At 40.9% G+C, this 23801-nt stretch overlaps 1 protein-coding gene across 3 annotated transcripts in view; it reads right to left on the bottom strand.

Moving 5' to 3' along the window:
• arhgap15 (Rho GTPase activating protein 15) overlaps positions 1-23801 on the bottom strand; it is a 781647-nt gene that overhangs the window by 107075 nt on the left and 650771 nt on the right. For all 3 annotated transcript variants that reach the window (XM_041201317.1, XM_041201315.1, XM_041201316.1), the window contains exon 12: positions 9516-9650. In XM_041201317.1, the coding sequence (XP_041057251.1) occupies positions 9516-9650 (135 nt within the window). The remainder of the gene's footprint in view (positions 1-9515; positions 9651-23801) is intronic.

The following is a 23801-nucleotide window of genomic DNA, read 5'->3' on the forward strand; positions in this document are numbered from 1 at the left end:
TGGGGCTGAGGTGCTGCTGAGGTGGGCTAGGGTGCTGGGGCTGAGGTGCTGCTGAGATGGGCTAAGGCGCTGGGGCTGAGGTGCTGCTGAGGTGGGCTGAGGTGCTGGGGCTGAGGTGCTGCTGAGATGGGCTGATGTGTTGCTGAGGTGGGCTAAGGTGCTGGGGCTGAGGTGCTGCTGAGATGGGCTGAGGTGCTGGGGCTGAGGTGCTGCTGAGATGGGCTGATGTGTTGCTGAGGTGGGCTGAGGTGCTGGGGCTGATGTGTTGCTGAGGCGGGCTGAGGTGCTGGGGCTGAGGTGCTGCTGAGATGGGCTGATGTGTTGCTGAGTTGGGCTGAGGTGCTGAGGCTGAGGTGTTAATGAGTGGCTGAGGTGCTGGTGAGGTGGAGGTGCTTGTTGGGTGGCTGATGGATCAGAGGAGGAAGAGGATGATCGCGAGATCGAGGAAAGAGTTTCCTAACACTTTGACTAGAGAGATGAATGCTGTTATCACAAGCTGTTATGTGTCGTATACCTTACTCTGTCTAATTAATTAATGTATCATATCTAAACTGTTGCTTTTTAATAAACTATCTTAAAATTACATATGAATAATCGACTGCCTATTTAGGTATCTGTGGTCCTGTACCCAGAAATCTTACAAGAGAGTGAACTGAAATGGTATTGTCATTACTTTGTGGAAGCATATTCTGAAAGAGAATAAATACACTAAGATTTTAAAATATTGAAGAGATTGGATAGTGTGGTTATATTACTTATTGAAATGTTAGCAATGGTGGGACTAGTATTCATGCCTTTAAAATCCATAGGCAAAATTAGATTAGATGTCAGGAAGTATTTATTTTCACAGAGAGCCATTGCCATCTGGAACAGATGGCTGTGACATGTGGTGAGTATGGAGTCACTACAACCTTTAATAAGGGAGCTTGACAAGTTCTTGACAGAAGAGGGCATTTCCAGTTATGGAGGATAAGCTGTTAGTTAGTCGTGATTGTGATGAGTCATGATCTGTCACTGTTTCTTAGATCTTGCTGGATTGCCTTATGGAAGCCAGACAGCAGTTTCCTAGAGCTTCTTCTGAATTAGCCACGAGATTTTTTTTCCCCTCTTTCAGAGATGGTGTAGTTAAGGCATAGGTGAATAGTTTACACGGTTGCATCATTGATTGGTTGGGAGGTTCAGTTGAATTTTCTCCCTCTTTTTATATGTATGTGTACCGCTTTCAGTTTCAAGACTTCATGAATAAAAGAGATCCTTATCAATATGGAGACTAGCCAATAGTGTTGATTCTTCAATTGTAGCTTGGAGAGCATTTTGCATGCAGCATTGGAACAAATTGAAAAAAAAAATTGAAAGGGCTTAGTGGCCAGGTACGGAACTTAGTTCATTTTTCTTCATTTTTGTATTGCTTAATTCAGTTGGATGTAGGAATACGTTGTGTCAGAAAGAGAAATGGTTAGTTGCGTACATTGGAGTGGTGCAATCAGCATGCAAATCTATCAAAAATTTTGGGTTCTATGTACTTCACTAATTTCCATGATGTAGTATTATTAGACTAATGCTATCATTGCTAGTGTTATCATGAAGCAGATACATTGCATGATAATCTAAAACTTTCCCAAAGTAACAGTATCAAAAATGAAGTGCTCAAGAAGAAAGATATTAGATAGCAAAGAGACCAGATACAATTGTTGTACAAACACTCTATAGACTATACCTGGAATGCAACGTAATTGAAGTCTATCAAAAACAGCTGGTAGAACCATTTATAATAAAATGAGTCTCCAGTCGTCTGATTAATCAGACATATCCACTGATAGCATGAGAAGCAATCAAGACATACTGTACTTGTTTAATTTACTGCCATTGTACTGGTCAATTTAATCACTAGGTTTTATTTTAAACTGCTTGTATTACAGGGAATGCAGAAATGGTATAGCTAAAGCATAACTGGGTCTGTAGTTTTGCCTAGATCAGGTACATTAATGAGGTGCAGCTGATAGACATTTCATAATTCCTATGGTGGAAACATAGAGGAAGTGTGCTGCAAACAGGGAGTACTGAGTGTGATACAGCATTAGGGAAGTAGTAAAAGCTACAACTACTGAAGAAAAAGGAACAGAAAATATTTCAATAAATCACCAAAGTATATAATTGCAATTCTCATTTTTAGCACATTGCATATCAACATGTGTTTAATTATTCATCTCAGTAGCATATTGGAGAAGTAATCATGTGGTTAGTTCCATAATTTTACACATATTTGTTCATGGGATATGGGTATCACTGGCTAGGCCAGCATTTATTGCCCTCATCCAGAAGGCATTTAAGAATCAACCACATTGCTGTGGGTCTGGAGTCACATGTAGGCCAGACCAGTGAATCAGGTAGGTTTTTCTACAGCAATCAGCAATGGTTTTGTGACAATTATTTGACTAGTAATTCCAGACTTTTATTGAACTCAAATTTTACCATCTACCATGGTAGGATTTGAACCCTGGTCCCCAGAGAATTACCTTGGGTCTCTGGAATACTAGTGACAATACCACTATGCCACTGCCATATGACTTATATGAAAATCTTTTGATCAAGTTTTTTGATTGGTGTAATAGTTCAGCAGATGAAGATGTTAATCCATTTACTTTGAGTGGGTTAACCTCGATGTGACCAACATGGTACAGAGCAAAAATCAGTAGACTTTGGATCTAACACAGTATATACATTTTTTTTAATTGACACTGAATCTAATATAGGCAAATTAAATCAAAACATTGAATTTTTCAAATTGAATCCATAGTGATCCACATTCAAATGCAACACTGGGCAGAATCTTCTTGGCCCTATGGAGACAGCTTTGTGGTATTGGAGGGAGGGCATGGAAAATTGGACCGAGATGTTGGACCTACTCCCTGACATGTTCTTGCATACTGAAGATTTTCCTGGAGGCAGGGTCCCTGTGATAGCAGCAGCTAACCCTATCCTAACCCTGCCTATCTGTAGTGGGTAGTCAAACAAGATGTTTAAAAGGGCAGTTAGCCCTTAATTGTGCCCAGTAATTCCATGTTAAGGAGGGCACATGTGCCTCCTGCTGAGTCTGGAGCACAGAAGACCGTCAGAGGTGGTTTCACACCAGAAGGTCAGAGGGACATCGGAGCTTGCTATCATGGACCCACAAGGCTGAACCAGGTAGTTTTCCCTCCACACATTAATGACCCTAACAGCTCTGGGCCTTATTTTTTATTTAATCTTCTGAAGCCTTTCAACAGTGACTCCATTTTGAGGTATCCTCACACTTTCCTTCTGCCTAGGCAGCACCCACCTCTCCCAGTGGGCCTGCCAAGTGGCCATTCCTGTGGGCCCTCCCATTGGGCCTCCCACATCCATGTCCCACCTGTCATCTTTAATCAGATGGTGAATGTGGAGGCAGCCTGCATGTCACCCCTAAGATCATGTCGCAGGACACACCTGCAGCACAAGTAGGGTGGGGACCCATAAATGGTCCCAATGCCTGAAAATTTTTAAAGTTGCGACTATTCTACCCACTGTGTTCAGGCCTCATTTTTATTTATTCTCTCGTCCTCCTCGAGACAGTTTAAACTTGCCAGTTAGAAAATCTTTATTTGTTCAGCTGTTGACTTATGGAATTGACAGCGCACAGAAAAATTAAACAGCAATTGCGTGAGAACTTTGTAATGACAAGCAACCCCTGTTTATGAGTATTATGCCTAATTCTGAGCATCACATTTTAGGAAGGACATTAAGGGAGACTCAGAGAGGGTGCAGAAGAAATTAATTTGCCAGAGTAACAACAGGGCTGAGGCACTTCAGTTATGTGGGGAGACTAAAGAAGCTATATTGCTAATTCTAGAGTTGAAGATTAAAGGAGATTTTAAAAATGTGTTCAAAATTATGAGTAGGTTTAACAGATTAAATAATGAGAAACTGTTCGCACTTTCTGGATGAGTAACCAGAGGACATAGATCTAAGAGAATTGACAAAAGAACCTGAGGTGAGATTAGAATTCTCTATTAAGTAGTGACTTGTTATGATCTGGAATGTGCTGCCTTAAAGGGTGGTGGATGCAGATTCAATAGCAACTTTCAAAGGGGAATTGGCTTTATATTTGGGAAGGAAATATTTACAGGGCTATGGTGAACAGATAGGGGAGTGAGACTATTTGGATAGATTGTTAAAGAGTTGACACAAGCCCTCTGAGATTTGAATTGTAAGATGATGAGTTCGTGATTCTATTGCAAGAAATTGAACAGATTTGAAAGTAGCACTGCAATGCATAACGAAGATTATCGTAGCATTGTGAGGAAATGCAGGGTCATTTCGTTGTTGTAGTTTGTAGCATAACAGGTGGCTAGAGTATAAATTCAATAAACTATGATTCACAGAGTCCTAAAAATGCTCAATGTTGCCAAAGTACAAATAGAATAGAGAGAAAATATTCAATGTTGTATAAAGTATAATGCTGCAAATGTATGTAAGTTGAAACAGTAAACACTTTAAAAATGTTTTTCCACCTGAGTGCTCAAGCTTGCTTTCAGATGATTGAAATCAATATCAAGACCAGAGGATATAATAAGCCAGTTTTTATACCAGAGATTTTGTTATGATGAAATCTTTATCAGCAGGATTTTAAAAAATAAGTATGAATGAACCCAAAACTGCACTGATTTACTCAGCTTCAATAGAAACTTGAAAAACTGCACCTCAGGTTTCAATTAGGCATTTTACAGCCTTCCAAACTCAAATGGAATTCAACAATTTCAGATCATAACTACCACACCCATTTTTTTTCAGACACCAATTCTTGGTAATTATTCTGCTATTTGTAGTAATTATAGTTTTGATAAACATAGGACTGTAGCTTTAAGAATAATCCTGTGTTGTAAGATCACATGATCTGTGTAAACCAATCAGTTAGCAACGTGAGGAACCTCTAGGCGTTCTTCTTTAGTTATAGAGTTGGATGCACACATGTTATTGCTGCAGCTGTCTTGTAAGTAAACTTAAATCTGTCCACCAAGAAAAGTTGCCTGGAAAATCAACTCTGTAACAAACTGGTGACAAGGATAAATCAGATCCAGTACTGTCCCTTACCCAGCGATTGTGAGTGTCTAAGTTCATTAAAAAGAAAGAAAGATACACTCATCCAAGATGACACAGTTTGACAGAAGCGATTCCTTTGAAACAGCCACAGATGACTAGTCTCAATATATAGATCGTCTTGCATTCTTCTAACAAGCCATTGAGATCACAGGGGAGGAAAAGAGGGGAGCAATTCTCCTGAGTGTTTGTGGGAGCAAGACCTACAGTTAATTCGAAGCATCACGGCCCCCAGTGCCCCAGATTTGAAGACTTTCAATGAATTAGTAGACCTCATTAAGGGACATTTTCAACCCAAGCCGTCAGTCACAATGCAGAGGTTCAGGTTCAATTTACAGAATAGAGCCACGGACAGACAGAGCTACCTAAGTGGCAAAATTAAAACAACGAATGGAATATTGTGATTTCGGTGAAATTCTGAATGACATGCTCAGGGATCATTTGGAATGTGGTGTGCAGGAGCATGCTATTCAGCAAAGATTGCTGGCTGAAGTGGGTCTTAATTTTAAGAAAGTGTTAGAAATAGTGCTTATGATGGAAAGCACTGTAAAGGATTCACAAGCAATTCAAGGGGCGCAAAATGGCACCATTCTTCTAGTTGGGTGGGAATGAATTGGTTGAGGGAAATTAACCTTCGCTGGACAGTGAGGTTTCAAAAAGAAGCAGAAAGAGTTCCTGAGTTGGAAAAGGAACAAGGCAAAGTGCTACAGAAAGAGCCTGGAGAGTCCAAGGACTGCAACTTGACAATAAAGGAGTGTGTAGCCATTCAGCAACCTGAAGAAATGAAGACTGTTTTAAACAACGACATGGAAGAACAGCAGAAAAAACTCAAGGAGACTGTGCTGAGTTACATAATTCAAGACGAAGTGAGTGAGCTTTGAAAAGAGAAGGAAAACCTGTCGAAATACCTTCACACACAATATAAAGATCCCTCAGGTCAAAGTTTATACCTCTGGAAAATTACAAAGAGAAACAGGAAGGATTCATTGTCACTCTGAACAAATCAAAGAGCCAGTTGGCAGAGAAGAGTAAGCAATGTTCAAGATTCCAGGAGGAAGCCAACAGATACAAGAAGGAGGCAGAAAATTTGAAGAATCAGCTGAATGAAGCTAAAGAGGCTTTGAAAGCAAAAATCGTAGAACTTTCAAAGAGCTCATATTAGTAATGAATTTCTTGGATTCCTCACCATTCTGTGCCAGGCAGAAAAGAAACTGGATGAATCGTGATCCAGTCCTGTCTCGAGTGAGAGACCGAGTATTACATGGTTGGTCCCAGGAACCAGTCTCTGATGAATTGAAGCCATTTTTCAACCGAAGACACGAGATGAACAGTTAAGATGGTATTCTATTATGGGGTGCATGAGTAGTAGTTCCTTCACAAGGAAGGGAACCATCTTAGTAGTGCTGCAGAGTGCCTATCCAGGAATCTCGTGAACGAAGGCGATGTTATCTCTGGTGGCCGGGGATGAACGGTGATATTGAAAAGGTGGTAAAACATTGTGTGCAATGTCAACAGCTACAAATGTTTCCAGTGGCCGCCCCATTACATCCATGGGAGTGGCCTGGTAGACCCTGGGTGAGATTACGTTGGTCCTTTCCTTGGAACCATATTTCTACTGATTATAGATACTCTTTCCAAATGGTTAGATGTTTACGAGGCAAATTCACCAATGTCAGGCGCTACTATAGAAAATCTACGCCAAAGCTTCGCCATCCATGGATTCCCAGAGGCAATTGTTTCAGATAATGATACAGCATTTACGAGTGCTGAATTCCAACACTTTGTCAGCCTCAATGGTATCAACCATATGAAGACTGCACCATACCATCCGCCATTTAACGTAATTATGGAAAGACCAGTACAAACTTTTAAGGAGGGAATAAAAAAGTTAACAGGTGAATCGTTGGAAACGAGACTTGCTCATTTTCTATTTCACTACAGAATGACGCTCCACACTATGACTGGAGCAACACCTGCAGAATTACTGATGAGGCGCTCGCTGTCTTCGAATGACACTAAACATGATACTTCCCAATTTGGAGTGGAAGGCAGAAAAGTCAAGGGAACCAAAAGCGACTCATGATTTGCATTGTTGAGAGTGACAATTTACTGTTGGAGAAGCAGTATATGTAAAGAATTTTGGTGGAGGACCAAAATGATTACCTGGTAAAGTAAGCTCTGTGACTAGACCATTTTCATGCTACATGATAGTGGATCCTTGTAAGCATGTGGATCATTTAAGAAGAAGGGAGATACCCCAACAAAATGATGTTCCACCTGTAACCATCGATGAACCTTTAGTTCCTGTTGGAGTTGCTCAACCAAGGATAGACATGCCCGATGTCTCTGTCAAAATGAAAGGCAGTGTGACTAATGAGGTGCCTGATATTAATGTGGTTCCAGGGAATGTAGTTCCTACCAAAGAATCAGAAGTCGTAGAGCTACGACGTTCCACACTGATCAGGAAACCACCTGAAAGACTGAACTAGTAATTTCATGACCTTTGTAAATATTGTAATGTCATGAGATAAATATCCTAGGTCAGGATCTTTCGGTAGGTGAGCAGGGGCGGGGCCCGCTCGCCGACACGTAAAATGATGCGGGATGACGTCAGGTGAAAGTCCCGACATCACCCGGTGTCGTTTCCATTTTCGGGTTGGAAGGGGAGCAGCCGAGTCAGCTGCGCACCCGCCCACCTGTTAACAGCCTATTGAGTCCATTGAAAAACTAATTAAGGTAATTAATGGACCTGCCCGTCCAACCTTAAGGAGCCCTAGCAGACTTTGGAAAAAGCATGAAACCACATGCACCGGTGGGATGAGGTTTCATGAGGGTATTTAAATTTTTAGCAAATCTTTCAAGAAAAGCCATGGACATGTCCCAATTCATGTGACAGTGTCAGATGAGGGGACATGTCAGGGAATTTTTTTGATCATTTCTATTAAAAATTTTAATTCCAAGCTGATCTCCCGGAGGCAGCATTTCGTCTCAGGGAGATCTGTACACTCTTTCGTGCACATGCGTGAAAGAGAGCACCCCCGCCTGCAAAGGGAGCACATAGCGCTTCCTGGCGGATGTCACGCTAGTAAAAACAGAATAGTTAAAGAGGGAGGAATGTAGTAATTATAGTTTTGATAAACGTAGGATTATAGCTTTAAGGATAATCCTGTGTTGTAAGATCACATGATCTGTGTAAACCAATCAGTTAGCAGTGTGGGGAACCTCCAGGAGAGAGTTCTTCTTTAGTTATAGAATTGGGTGCACAGATGTAGTTGTTGCTGCTGTCTTGTAAGTAAAGTTAAATGTGTCCACCAAGGAAGCTTGCCTGGAAAATCAACTCTATAACATTATTGTTGTTTACATTTCCTCTAAACCCAAGCCTTTTTTCTTTACTTGTCCCATTACCACCTGCTTTTCCCTTGGGCCTTCATCCCTTCTGTCATTTCATCGCTCCTGCCTTCCACCCTATCACATGCCTTCCCATTTGTTCTTTCTACCCCTCCAACATTTCCCTGCCTCTGCACTTGCTTAAAACTTGTTACATCTTTAACTTTTCTCAGTTCTGATGAAAGGTCATTGACCTGAAACGTTAACTCTGTTTCTCTCTTCATTGATGCTGCCTTAACCTGCTGAGTATTTCCCAACATCTTCTCCTTTTATTGCTAAAACTATTTATTTGCCCCAAAGATTATACAAATCAAATTTGCTTTGGCATTCAACATCAATAGCCAAAAGTGCCTTTTGTTTCTGTATTACAAGTTAAAAGTTTTTCTGAATTAGAATGTTAAAAATAAATAGGATAAATTTATCCTATCATTTAAGTTTGATGTATTTACAACTGGGAAGGCCTTCCCCCTCTCTCCTCGTTATGCATTCAAAGTGTTTTTTTTTCAAAGAATTGAAAAGAAAGCACTTTAACAACAAATCAAAAACTGCTAAAACCCATCTGATTTGTGCCAGTGACTCTTTTTAAGTAACACAGTCCAACATGCAATCGAAGAATGAAGCTTGGGAATGTGTAGTAATTAAACCAATAGTTTATAATTCCTCTGAATCTTCTGGCTGGAGATCTGCTTACACACGTTGTGACATATAACCAGGTTACAATCAGGTTGAACTAACTATTGGTTGAAAATATAAATGGGACAGCTTGTATTTTTCAGCGTTACAACATTGCATGAAGTAAGTACAAAAGTGTACTATCAAAATAAATTGCTGTCATGAATATTAAGAAACTGGAACTGAATAAACACAACTACATTCAGGGCACTCATTTAAGGATGCCATTCAGCTAGCAAATTAAAAAAAATATTAACCTCATCCTACTAAGTGGTTGTGTACAGAATAGAGAATTGCTCTTTAGTGCTCTGAGGGTTAAATTAACATTGTATTGTACTTACTTATGGCATCTACAAATTGATCAAAAAAACTGTATGGAAAAAGTGGCTCAGGCAGCTCTCTGAAAAACATCTTTAGTGCTCCGGTGACGACGTGGATGTCCTCCCACTGGCTGTCATCCAAATTCAGCTTCTCTTCTGGGAAAACATGAGGAGAAATGGAACAACTGGTTTTAATGAAACAATTACAAGACACTAATTATTATGTTAATGTTTGCCTACTATCATCAGCAACTGTTAACAGCCTCCTGCACCTAGAGGTTTAGAACTGTGCAATTTTCCACAGAAGGACATATTCAGTAGAATACCATCTGCAGGAATGTAACATGCGCTCACACATACACAGGCACACACACACACACACACACACACACACAAAGACACAAAGACTCATGCTCATTGACTGGAGATGTCAGGTACACTTATACCCATAATGCTTTTGCTGGAAAATTAACATCACCATTGAACACGATTCAAAGCTATTAGCATTCAAGGCTAAGGGGGGCTGTGCAGTGGCAGCAACTGCTAGCTGAGCTGAACTCATGGGACCGGCCTGCAGGCCTTGCAGAGCCAACATGAGACATATGCTAAACATGGCAATTGAAAATGAGCTATTACTTTACATGTGTCAACTCTGCCACGTACAAGGGAATTAAAGCTAACTCCCCTTTTTTGCTTGAAATTGTTGCCAGTTGGGAACGTAAAGGAGGAAGAGAAGCTACCTCATCACACCCGCCTTCCTAACAAAATCTAGTTTCTTTGTAATCATTTTTTCCGGACTTAAAAAAGGAACAGGTAGGAAGTAATGTACTTGCACTCAAATAATAACATCAGTATTAATGTAAAAACAGGCAAGTAAATTACTCCAAATCCCAGTTTGATCATGGCATAACCTTTATGCATTGCAACTATTTCTATTAAAAAGAAACCTGGCGATGCACAGCAGTTTGAAAATAAATTTATGCTGACCTATTACTTACAATAGAACTTCACTGGTGTAAAAGTGCCTTGGATGGTAGCTATTGGCATGGAATATCATTATCTGGATTGTCAATTGAATGAAATCTCCAATGAGAAACTATGCTGAAAATGGAAGATGGCTTTTCAATAATAGTTGATAAATAGAGAGGATACAAATACATGAAGAAACATACATTAAGAACACAAAACATGCAAAGGATTATTAGGCTAGCAATATAAAAATCATCAGAGATTATTCCAAATTTCAGGTCAATAGTAACCCTCTAGAAGCAATTTGTCCATTGCGAAAAGCCTAAATGAGATGTGCAGTGCTGCACGAAGCCCAGGGCAGCAGGTGACTAATGCACTTTTTCACTATCAAGACTGTATTATCAGATTTAAGAAATTATCACTACCAGCAGTTTTGAATTAAGAAGGATGTTTGTGTTACAGTTCTAAATTGAGTACATTTCGCAACCTATATTGACACGGTTATGGTCTTACAATATGATACCCTCAACTGTTGCATAAAGAACCTTACCATGTCTCTCAAATGTTCCAATGTGCTTTATATATAATTAATTACCTTGAAGTGCAGTGACAGTTATTGCATATTGAAACATGGCAGCTATTTTACACAACAAGATTAGTGACTTGTTAATCCTCTTTTGCTGCTGTTGGTTGAGAGAAAAATGCTGCAAGAGCATTGGGGAATTCTCTGTGCTGCTTTGAAAAGTAATGGGATCTTTAATGTGTCACTGGAAGAACTACATCTCATACCGGACAACACCCCAACAGTATTGTACCAAAGTATCGGCCCAGATTATGTGTGAAATCTGAAGCATGGATTTTGAACTCAAAACCTTCCAACTCAGAGCTGTCAATACTACTAACTCTGCCAAGCTGACAAATAAACAGAGCCAGTTCTTGTTTCATTAGAATGCACACTAGTATAGAAAATTTGCAGTATAGAACATGTCTTTTCTGTAGCTGAGAGTAGGGGGGAATGACTCAGAAAAGAATGGAGGCTGTTTTGTAACTGGCATTTGATTTAGTGTCACAGCATTTTTTGCAATAAAAAAAATCTTTGTTTCTTACTATGTGATTTAAACTCCTCCTCTTTCAAGTACCATGCCTTAAGAGGATGTTGTTGACCAAGGACTTCCATTGGATTGCACCATGATTATGCTTGGCAAAGTACTGCAGTGGTTTGCCATTGCCCCCTGCAGTATGGCTGACCAGGAAACTCTCCCACTCTTATTGCCTGCCATATTGGATGGATTTACAGGCTGAGACTCAAACCGTTGGCTACATTTTAAAGACATCTTCCATAGCCATCAAGTCCTATTTTAGAACCTGAATCTTCTGGTTCAGTGGCAGGGATGCTACCACTGTGCCACAAGTGATTTAAACTGCTCAATCTAATCATTAGATTTACACACAACTTCACTGGTTTATGTCATTTAGAGTAAAAGATTATAATATTGTGTCAAATTATTCCCCGTGTTTTTTGAATCAATGTTAGTTTGTATCCAGAAGGGTTCAATGACACACACATTTTTAAGTCTGGAATTTCTGTTCAGTTGAGCTGGGCTTTTTGGCACAATTTAACCAAAATAGTTTGGAGGAAAATTGTTTGGAGGAAAGGTATTTTACCTGAAGGAGTGAATGTTTTATGCCTGCCTGTCCCACCAAATGTCACCAGCATTTTCTGTATCTGCTTCTCATTTGAATAATCTCTGTTTATAGTTGTTTTGCTTGGGTACAATGATGACAAGTAATAAAGAAAGCCTAGGATGGAATCTTGTCCTGTAGTCAATCAGATGAAGACAAATTTGAGATCTAGTCAGACTTTTAAGAAACTCAGATCTCTTTGGATTTGGAGGACACACATGGCCAGTTGAGGTAAATACAGCTTTAGATTTTTTTTTGCAGAATGGTAGCTGATTCTTCTTCAGTTCTCTGCCCAAATGCAGAATCGACCCATAATACCGCGATCTCCACCATGGGTAGGGCAACCGTCTCAGCTGGAAGGAGGATCAACCCCATGCTTCTAGCATCAGCACCAAACCGTCCAGCCAATTGAGCCAACCAGCTCCCTAAGGAATCCAAGTTGCTGTGGGATGCTTTTACTAGCATGTTATAGCCTGGAGCTATGAATAGTGATAATAGGCGTTCCAATTTCTTTCTTTCACATGGTTGACCATGTCTTTCCCAATCTTATTGCCTGCCATTAACGTGTGTTGAAAGGTGTCGGATCCTGGTCACCAGTTTGTTGGGACTTATGGATCCGGGTTGCATGCTTGTTTTGGGATGGCCGAGTTGGTACAATGGACAGAGTTGATCAGTAGACAAGTTCTTAGGTGGAACACATTCTGTTTCTTTACAAAGGTACTCAGCAGCTACACTTGTGTGCTTTCAACTCAAATCTTGTCTCCATACTTCTGTTTACTAACTCAGATGACTGACTATAGAAGTATACTACACATTACATAAAACCATAATTACCACAGATGGATTTACAAGTTGATAATTAACCAGTTTGGCTGTGTTATGAATGCACCTTCCTTGCCCATCAAGTACTGGAGTGGGACTTGAACCCAGAGCTTCTGGCTCAGAGACAGGGATGCTACCCACTTCCTCTTGTAGCAGGTGCAAAGTGCTAAAAATTTGATTCGTCCCATTAGCCGATGTGGGGATCATGATGCATGATTACCCAATGCCTGTTCGGGGTGATACATGCAAACTTCATGCTGCCTGCTCATTTCATTGATTATGCAATGCAGCCCAACATGGCTGTTGACCTACTGCATGCTCAACAGGAGTCAAGAGGCTGAATAAAACGGGGAGGTGGATGGGTCACCCACCTCCCTGGAAGCAATGTCGCCGTGGAGCTGAACTGTTCAAATGCTGGCCCACCCTGCAGCCATAATGCTCTGCTGGTGGGCTTAACAAGGGCCAAGTGGGCCTTCCGCCCCTCACTGGGCACTCAGCCTATTTTACGTGCCTCCCCCCCAGAAATACAGCTGGCAGGGGCATGTAAAATGCAGCCTAAGGTGTGTATCATGACATATAGACTGCACCTCTTAAATGGGAGGTACATTCAGGCCGCAGCAGTTGGTGGAATGGTTTTGTATGTATAATTGGAAGTGTCATTGGATAAAATTGTTATGGAATTGTGATGTTTTTGTGGTGTATTTTATTTCTGGGTTTTGGCCAAGGGTACATTGTGATGGGCTATAGAAGAGGGATTTAATGCACGCCACCCTTTTGACCAAGCAGCTAGTCTTTGGTTCATTAGGATGGCTCAAACATGGCTGGAACAGCAGACTGACACAGGATGAAAGCATTTTGGCAGCTACCAGAATAGTGAGCATTTGCCGATCTGATATTTTGTGCATGGTAACACACCAATTGCATGTTCAGGGAGCTGCAGCCCTTGCAATTGTTGTAATATATTATGCCACAGAAGCTTGTGACTGCATTTTATAATTCGCTGCACCATTAGGAAACTCTGTATCTTGGCAAAACTACGTGCGAGTCCTCCTGTTTCTCTTTGTTTAGGAAGAAGATGATGAACTCCCCTCTCCTGGGTTACAGGCATTTTGTCACCTCCTTGATGCAGTACTGCACAGGCAACTGTAAAATATCGCTGATGTCACCTGCCTGCATCTGGAAGGATCCATTTGTGTAGAAATTGAGTGCAATGGTGATCTTTACCGCCACTGGCAGCGTTGTCCTTGTCCTGCTGTGCAGTTGTCAGTTTGATAAGAGGTGGTGGTGCAGTTTGGTAAAAAGTAACCTTTTCTGATCTGTTCCTGGCTGAGGTGGAGCTAGGAGAAATGCTCGCTGAAGACCCTTGGTGGGTAGGCCCATCTATAAAAAGCCCTCTTCTTCCTCCCTCTCTGCTGTCTCTGCTGCATGTCACTGTTAAGCTGCAGCACATGAGAGATTGTAATTATAGATCATTAATGATATCAGGCTTTCTCCTGACAGGCCTTCAAACTTCCCTGACATCCTCGATAAAGTCTAGCATCACACCCTTCTGATTCCAACAACTTTTCACAATACCTCCAATGACACAGTGCACAATACTTCCACACACTGCAGCTGCAAAAGAAAGCCTGAAAGTCACATGCTGTACCTTTAAATAGTGATAGTGGCTGAGGGGGTGGTGGGTGGGGGGGTGAGTGGTGTTGGTAGAAAGAGGATTGTGCTAGAGGAGGGGTTCCATTGTGCTGCTGAGTGCATGTTTATCTGAGAGTGTTTAAGAGAAAGCAGCAACAGCACCTGTGAAGTCTAGCATTGCAGGTCAGACTCCAAATCAGCACTAGACTGATGTCACAATTTGCCCAATTTGCATGCTTCTGGTACACATAAATCAAGACAGTTGTATAGTGCCCTTACAAATATGGAGTGGTGGATGGGCTGCACAGGAAGTGGCCGGAAGCAGTTTGGCCACCATTTTCCAATGCTTGGACTTCATAGCACTGGCACCCACAGGCTACGAAGCTGAATATTGCAGCCATAGGTTTGGGGAAAGCCAGTGAAAGAAATAAAATCCAAACTTTGAATTCATAGCTTCCAAAAGCTAAAATTATTTTTCTCAAATTAATGTGGGCATGGATGTCCTCAATTCTTTTGAAAGTAACACAAAGTGCTCCTCTCACTGATGTGGAAAAATAGAACATTGTCAAAATTAAGACAATGAAGAATGTTGAATACACCTTAATTAACTAACCTTTACTTGGTTAAATCATATGATCAAATTAATGCACAAAGGCAAACAATGTCTTTATCTCATATTTCATTTAATCTATTTTCTTTCAGGGAAGAAAATGTTATTTAACTTTTTCTCTTAATGTCAAAGCATTAAAATAGAACTGATATACATCTTTTGATATTTTATAAGATCTCAACTGTTCTTGAAAAAGTAAAACAGACCTGTTCTCTTCAGTTTATTGCAGGTTTATGGGCTGAATTTTGCCATGGGCTTTGGAATTCTGAAATCAGGACCAAATGAGCCCACACTTGCTGGGACTGAGACCAGCTTAGGGATATTCTTGGAGGCAGCCTCCTAACTGACCACCTCCATGCTGACTATTCAATTAAGGATGGTGGGAGGTCTCTTGATGCTGCCAGCCCAATCAGAGGGCTGCCAGCACTGGCGCCTTGGCAGAACAATCAGGAGAGGTTGGTGCTCCTGAGACAGGTCAGTAACTGAGAGGGTGGCTCAACACGGAGGCATCGTTGCTGGCCTGCACAGGAGTAATCAAATCAGATGGTTTCAGCCTGATAAATGCATATGAATGCAGGAAAATCCTCCTGCTGGATTGGTGTGGGCCACAATTGTGGCTGTTTGCTACTTTAGGCCCCTCTTTATGGTATGGAGCTTCCAGCTCTGATGGCCATGTGCCCTGCTGCAGGGAGGCTGTCACCATTTAGCTGGCACCCTGCGCATGCGGTGGGAAACTGCTCCCCCTGCTGAAAAAATAGCAGGGTGGCCGGAAAATCTCCCTTTATTCGGGCCTTAACTATGTAAATCAGCTACCCGCTCCATGAGCAGACAGCTGAGCCACTTCTCAGCCCACCTCTGGGAAAGTTTCCCGATGGTGGGCACGCATCCGGGAGATGTCCCAATGTAGTTTCCTACTATTTTCCTTGCCATCCCTGCCTCCAAGCTCACCACCACAGGGCTGGGTATATTTGGCTCTGTGTGTTTAGATTTGTATGTTGATAATATTATTGACTCATTATCTTTCATGAAAGGTATCCTGTTCCTCCTCCTTCAGGTACCACGCCCTAAGGGGGCATTGGTGGCCATGGATTTCCATTGGATTGGTCTATGATTGTGCTTGGCAAAATGCTACAGTGATTTGCTGTTGCCATCTGCAGTATGCAGTATGGCTGACCAGGAAACTCTCCTGCTCTTATTGCCAGGCAGAGTGGAAGGATCTACATTGCTGATAATCAACCTGTTTGGCCACACTATGAATGCACCTTCCCTGGCCATCAAACCCCAGAGGGGGCCTCAAGCCCAGAGCTTCTAGCCCAGGTGGCGGGACGCTACGATTGCTCCAAAAGATCTTCCTTGTGATAGGTAAATTCTTCCATTGTGAATGGAATTTAAAAAACATAAGTAATGTGTGTTGAATCTTCAAACCAATGGTACAATTTTCACTGTATACAGCTGCCTTCATCTTATTATAAGTTAAATGATAAGCAACGTAGTTTATTCCTATAAAAGCATATACAAGAATAAAAAAATTGTTTACAAAATTGATCCATGCACTGAAGGATTTAAAGTTGTGTAGAATTCGTATAAAATAGTAACTTACAAAACTGCTGGACCTGAACACATCCTTGTTTGAATTTAGCTTTTAATCATCAAACTAACCCATTCACACGCTGTCCTGCTCCAAATCCCCATCTGTTTGATTGAAAACACTTCAGGAGTATCCCTTTATTACATTACATGGTTTTAATTTAAATTGACTATAGCCTAGTGGGTTTGTTCAGAACAGTCAGTGCTGAACAATGACATCAAGAGCCTAAGGCCTAATGTGGCGTACAGTCACTTTAAAGAACAGAGGTTTTCAGTTTGTTGAAGTCTGTCAACTACTTCGAGCTGTTTATTCTCATCAGGGTGTCACACCCCCTACATGTCTCTTTTGATACAATCTGTTTCATTTTCTCTTCAGTCAATTCAAATCTTACCCCTTAGCCCCACTACCCCAACTCACTTTCCATATTGTCTGGGCTTTTTCAAATCAGTTGCTCTCTTTCCATCTACACTACACATTACAGTGCAGTACATTCATTTCATTTGAAAAAGAATCTTAAATAAAATTCTTAAATTCTTAAATATCATGATAATTTAGATAATTTTCTTTAAACTAGCTGCAAATTACCTGGTCTGACATAAAATGCAATATTATTTTTATGTCAATGATTATTTTCTTCACCATTAGTTTATTGTAATTGCAAAGCTGCTAAGGTTTTTTTTTCCTAAGGTTAATGAAAAAAATATTGCTCATGTGGAACATTTCATTGAGTGTTTTCACAGTCCATGCAAGTCTCTCAAACTCCGTACAATCAGTGGCAATCGCAACACTGAATAGCTTCATACTGATAAAAAGATAAGAATGATGATGATTACCAACCTATCTATGAATTTCTTATTATCATAAGTTCATGCCTGCTACTTCAATTTAATTTAAGGGGCTTTTTGGAAAGCAGATCTTGTACCAAAGGAAGTAACCTAATACCTGGATACCTTAGAACCCATAATGACTTTCTAGCCACTAGGCTGTTTTGGACTTGTAGTACCTTACCTTGTAGTAATTTTTTGCTACAGATATCTGGACTCTTTGTGAAATTGAGTTACTAGTACCGCAGCTACATAAAGCAGCTAAAATATTTTTGAATACTGTTATTATGTTTTCAGAAGATTGATCTGCTAATTAATTGCATGCCACAAAATACTGATTTAATTACTAAAATATATCACTAGCATGCTGGTGTCCTGGTTGCACAATAAAATAAATCATAAGGATCTGCAAGTTGTGAATACTAAAGGAATGAACACTTCAGATTGCCATGTTTGGTTACAAGCAGAGCAATCAGCTTATTGCAGCTAATTGCCTGATACTTTTTTATAATGTGGCACATCTATTGCACAGCTTCAGCAAAAGTCCAGCAAAGTCACTGGGAGGTAGAGGTTCAATAAACACACGTCTATCAGTAGCTCAATGAGACCTTGCATTGAGCGCTGCCAGAAATTATGCTCTGAATGTCCATTTAAAGGTTACAATAACATTAATCTCTTTTACGTCTGGCTCACTTTTAGACACTAGTTAGGCATTTTCCTGGCCTCATCCAGCCATGTTATGTGCCTCGGGTGACAGATATTCTTGTCAGGTGAACATGTCCTGATATCTGGTTTCCTGGGTCAGTGCAACAGCAACAGAGAGCTGAATACCTTTTCTACCAAAGAACAGGCTTTTCAAATGTCCACAATCCAATTAATTGCACTCATACAGCTTCCAACCCAATTGCTCACAATGAGGACATCCTTTAGAAGGCTGTGCCTTGCCAGGAATATGTATGGTCTGTGAATCCTTGTGTAAAATCAGTCTTCAAACATCACTTTACAACTGAAGGAATAAGCCTCTTCACCACATAGCTTCTCCTGAGTAAATGATTCATGGAAGATGTTCCACTTTTTGGTTTGTGTGTGGCGCTTCTGAGCATCTCAAATTTGTTTGATCTTTCGGCAGATCATTTGCCAAATTTTACAGCTTGTACCTCAGCGAACAGAAGATGGGTTGAGTTTAATAGAAGGCGTCAAGATTGTACATTGTTTGATTTTTTAAAAAGAAAACTGTTCATATGATCTTTAACCAGCTTTTAAAGTTCTAATATATGAACACACAAATTAGGAATGGGAGTCGGCCATTTGGCCCTTTATGGCTGCTCCGCCATTCAATAAGATCACGGCTGATTTGATTGTGGCCTTAACTCCCCTGATAACCTCTGACTCCCTTGATTCTCTATAAATAATATTAATAACGCTTTCTAATAAAAAGACCCATCATTTGCTAGTTTCAAATTATATTATAATATTGACTGTTATTAATATTTTTGATTAATGATCTAGATTGTTGTGACTGTTATTGAGGATAAGACTTCCATGACCAGTGCATTTTTTTCACTATTTTTCATGGTGTCCCTACCCATGTATCATCTAAGCGTAAAGGGGAGGGATGGAGGTGGGGGTGTGAATCACCTGCCCACAGGCCTTTACTAACATCAAGCTGAAACCAGCCACTAGATACGCTAAAGAATTTCAAAAGTGGTTCTCCCTCCAAAATTACAACCTCCTTTGGATAAATACAGGGCCTTTCTCAATACCTTTCTACTCATGCAACAGCTAAAATAGGTAACTTAGCATGCAGGGATTTTGGTGCAAAACATTTTAGTGAGTGGAAATTTTATGTTTAAAACTGGCATAAACCAATAACTTCTTTCTGTGGAAAATTCTGGGGATGGAAATTGCATCTGGTTGCCTCTGTTTTACTAGCAAAAAATTATTATACAATCAAATAACAAAAAAAAATGGCAATTTAGCTAATTAAGCCTGTGCTGGTTCTTTGGTAAAGATATTCAATCAATCCCAGTCGCCTGCTCATTCCCCAAAGACCTGCAATTTTTCCCCTTCAAGTGCTCATCCAACTCTCTTTTGAATGTTTCCATTGAATCGACTTCCACCACCCTTTCAAGCAATGCATTCCCGACCATAAAAATCACTGTATTAGAAAAAATGTTTCATCATGTCACCCCTGGTTTTGTTGCCAATCAACTTAAATCTGTGTCCTCTGATTACCGACGCTTCTGCCATGGAAACAGTTTCTCCTTTTTTTTAATCAAAATCTTACATTATTTTGAACATTCTCAGCTTTGAAAGCCACCCTCACTTCTCTAAATAACTGAAGTCCCTCATCCCTGTTACCATTCTAGTAAATCTCTTTTGCACTTTCTCAAAGGCCTTGATATCCTTTCATATTGTGCCCAAGATTGGACATAATATTCTGGTGGAGACCCAACTAGAGTTTTATAAAGGTTTAGTATAACTCCATTGCTTTTGTACTCTATTCCACTATTAATAAAGCCAAGGATCCCCAGATATTTTTGTACTAACATCCCCAGGTCTCACTGCTTCTGCATCCACTTTAGAATTGCCCCACTTAGTTCATTTTGCCTATTCTCATTCTTCCTACCAAAATGTATCACTTCACAACCCTCTGCATTAAATTTGTTTTACCATGAATTTTCCCATTTTACCAGTCTATGGTCAAAATTTTCCCGTTGGTGATTTGGAGGTGGGGCCCACTTGCCGATGAGAAAATGACGCAGGATGACATCGGGAGGAACCCCTGATGTCATCCCGCCCCATTTAAATATTCAGGAAAGCGGGCGGACAGTGAAAGCAGCTTTCCTGATAAAAACAAAAAACTGCGGATGCTGCAGATCCAAAACAAAAACAGAATTACCTGGAAAAACTCAGCAGGTCTGGCAGCATCGGCGGAGATGAAAAGAGTTGCCGTTTCGAGTCCTCATGACCCTTCAACAGAACTGTTGTTGTTCTGTTGAAGGGTCATGAGGACTCGAAACAACAACTCTTTTCTTCTCCGCCGATGCTGCCAGACCTGCTGAGTTTTTCCAGGTAATTCTATTTTTGTTTTGAAATCAGCTTTCCACCTGCCGACCTGTCAATGGCCAATTGAGGCAATTGACAGGATAATTAACCCAATTAAAGGCCCTGCCCATCCAACCTTAAGGCCAAGAGCCCTGGCGGGATGAGGTTTCATGCCCGTTTTAAAAATCTTTATTAAACTTTATGTCATATTTATTAATATGTCCCATTTCATTGTCACATGAAGGGGACATGTTAATAATGTTTTTATTTTTCTATTTTTGAGGTTTTTTAAACTGTCACCAATCTCCCTGAGATAGCACTTAGTCTCAGGGAGAAGTGCGCTCTTTCGTGCGCATGTGTGAAAGAGGGCACTTTAACAGTTGGGGAATCCCTCCCCCCACACAGGAATCGCATAGCGCTTCCCGTCGGGCAGCCCACCCGCTCAAAATGGCGGCAGGGCCCGTTTCGGTGGCGGAGTTCGGCTGCCAGCCTACCGCCGAGCTGGTGGGGCCCGCTCACCCAACAAGGGCTAAATTTTGCCCTATGTCTTCATGAATCCTGTTACTATTGTTCTGATTGTTTAGTACATTTCTGAGCTTTGTATCATCTGCAACATTTAAATTATGCCCTGTGCATAGGTGAAATGAAGCAAAAATGAGGCCTGGAAACAGGTCCAGACAAATTTCTACTCCCTTACCTATAGAAGGTTATATACCATTTCTGAAATAGTGACTTGTATCAAATGATATATGTTCATGTGCCAGTGATTTCCAAGGTTTACTCTTGGTGGAGAATTTTTGGCCTGGCGAGCGGGGCCTACTCACCGAGGCGTAAAATGATCCAGGGTGATGTCGGGCGTGCAACCCTACATCACCACGTATCAATTAGATTTTCAGTTTGGCCGGCGCGCAGCCGACTCGGCTGCACACTCGCCGAACTGTCAAAGGCCTGTTAAGGCCATTAATTAACTAATTAACCTTATTGAGAAAGTTGCCCACCCAGCTTTAAGGTTGGCTGGCAGGCGAAGAGCCCAGGCAGCCTTCGCATTTTCCATGGAACCTCATCCACGGGCGGGATGAGCTTTCATGATTTTTTTTTGAAAACTTGGAAAATTTTTAAATAAAATCAATACACATGTCTCAGCTCATGTGACAGTTTCACATGAGGGGACGTGGTCTGAAAATGTTTTTTCTCCTTCATTAAACCTTAGGGACTTTAAACTAAAAGTTTGTGCATGCACGAAAGAGCGCACTCCCGACTTGGGGACCCCCCCCACCCCACCCTCCCCCCACCTTCTCCCCCGCCCCCCGCCCACCCCCCCAACTGCACAGGGAATCCACAGCGCTTCCGGGTGTGCGTCACGCTGGGTGGACCTTAATTGGCCAGCCCACATAAAATGGCGGCGCGGACCTGATCAGGGTGCCGATCGGGCCTGTGCCCACCCGCGCCCACCTCTGCACAACCGCCCTGACAACCCCTTGATTTCCACCAGTGTGTGAATTGAGAATAGTGGTAGTCAGCTCATGGCATCAACAGGTGGGATTTTCCAACTGACCTTTTGCTGGTCCATCAAATCTTCCATCCCACCTGTGATGATTCCCGCAGAGAGTAGGAATGGAAAATCCCGCCCAACAAAACAGGAATCTTCTGATCTTTGATTTCAATCCCAAAAGTATCAGCAGTTCACCAATTTGTTTAAAATCAGGTTTTTATTTTTTTTTTGGATGGTAACCTTTTTAAAAATGCTGATTTGGGGCTGGGTATCTTGAGCAGCATGAAAAATGAAAATTTTTAATGCCTTTGTAAAACTGAGTTCTCTATAAATTTCTGCACATGTGTGTTAAAACACAAGACTAAGGGATATATACAGAGAATTTCTGAACAGGCATGATGAGCTGAAGCTTATCCTCCTCTGCTGTAGTTTAGATGGTTCTTAATTCATATTATCATAGTAAACTAAATTAAATCTATTTCTGGTTTAAATTTTGGTTTAGAAATACTGCTAGGTTCCTTGGAGGTTTGCACAGCTCTCTAAAAAAGACATTTATGTGTTACTGTTCTGTTTTACAACATAAGAGGTACTTGTTTTTAACAGCCTATTGAAAATACAGAGGTCTTAGCTTTCTTTCACGGTCCTTTAAATTCTTCAATTTTTCCCTGTTATACCATTGACAACAGAAAGCACAGAGTAATCAAGGGATAAAATAATCATTCTATTCAATATAAGAGGGAACCAGCAAATCAATTAGTAAGCGATTATAATCCTGGCTATTTGAATACAGATTACAATAATGCTGGCACCTCGAGTTACTGTCGTTTTGTATAATTCATCATTTTTCATGAACAACAAAAAACGGTGTCAGACACGGGGCAAATTGCCCAATCCAAAATGTTCCAACAGCAACAGGTTTTTTGAAAGGGAGATGTTACCATACAGATCACCGTTGAAAAAAAAATAGTTATCATTCAGTGACTAAATAGAAATCCAGCGCATGACCTACTGTATCACAGCTTTCCAGTGCATTACCTCGAGCAGTAAATGAAATGAACAGACTTTAGTACTATCGGATAGCAAAACAAGATTCTATTTTACTGCATGCATAATGGAAATAGCACGTCTTGGGCCTTTCATGTTAATTTAGCATTGCATGAAATTCAGCGCCACAGGTCTGAGGTCAAGCATCATTCATCATTAGCTAAAGTGGCATTTTCTCCACTTCATAAAGCAGCTGCTTGGAAGAAAAAGGTATTCTTTAACAGTACAAGGCAAGGAATACAATTCGCTCTCTATGAGGAGCGAACCACGAAAAAACAAGGTGCCCCAGTGTCAGAATTCTAGTGCGTGCAAAGTTGGTGATGTCAGCTGCCATAACCCAGAGAATCACAAGACCACTGCATTCCTAAGCTCATAAAATGAGTGGATAAGTCATATCCATTCTGGTTATAAATGAATTACTGCTTGACTGAAAGCAGGTTTTTGTGCTCCTTAATCATGATTTATGTTGCCCTGTTATCTTGTTTGTTGCAACTTTCCAGTGCTACTACTGTTAACAAGAGCACCACTTATTCACATGGTAACCTCGAGGCAACAGAGGGACCAAATCAGATAATTTGTCTGGAGTAAATGGAAA

This window comes from Carcharodon carcharias, chromosome 12 (assembly GCF_017639515.1).
Source record: "Carcharodon carcharias isolate sCarCar2 chromosome 12, sCarCar2.pri, whole genome shotgun sequence".
In the NCBI taxonomy this organism is placed as follows: Eukaryota; Metazoa; Chordata; class Chondrichthyes; order Lamniformes; family Lamnidae; genus Carcharodon; species Carcharodon carcharias.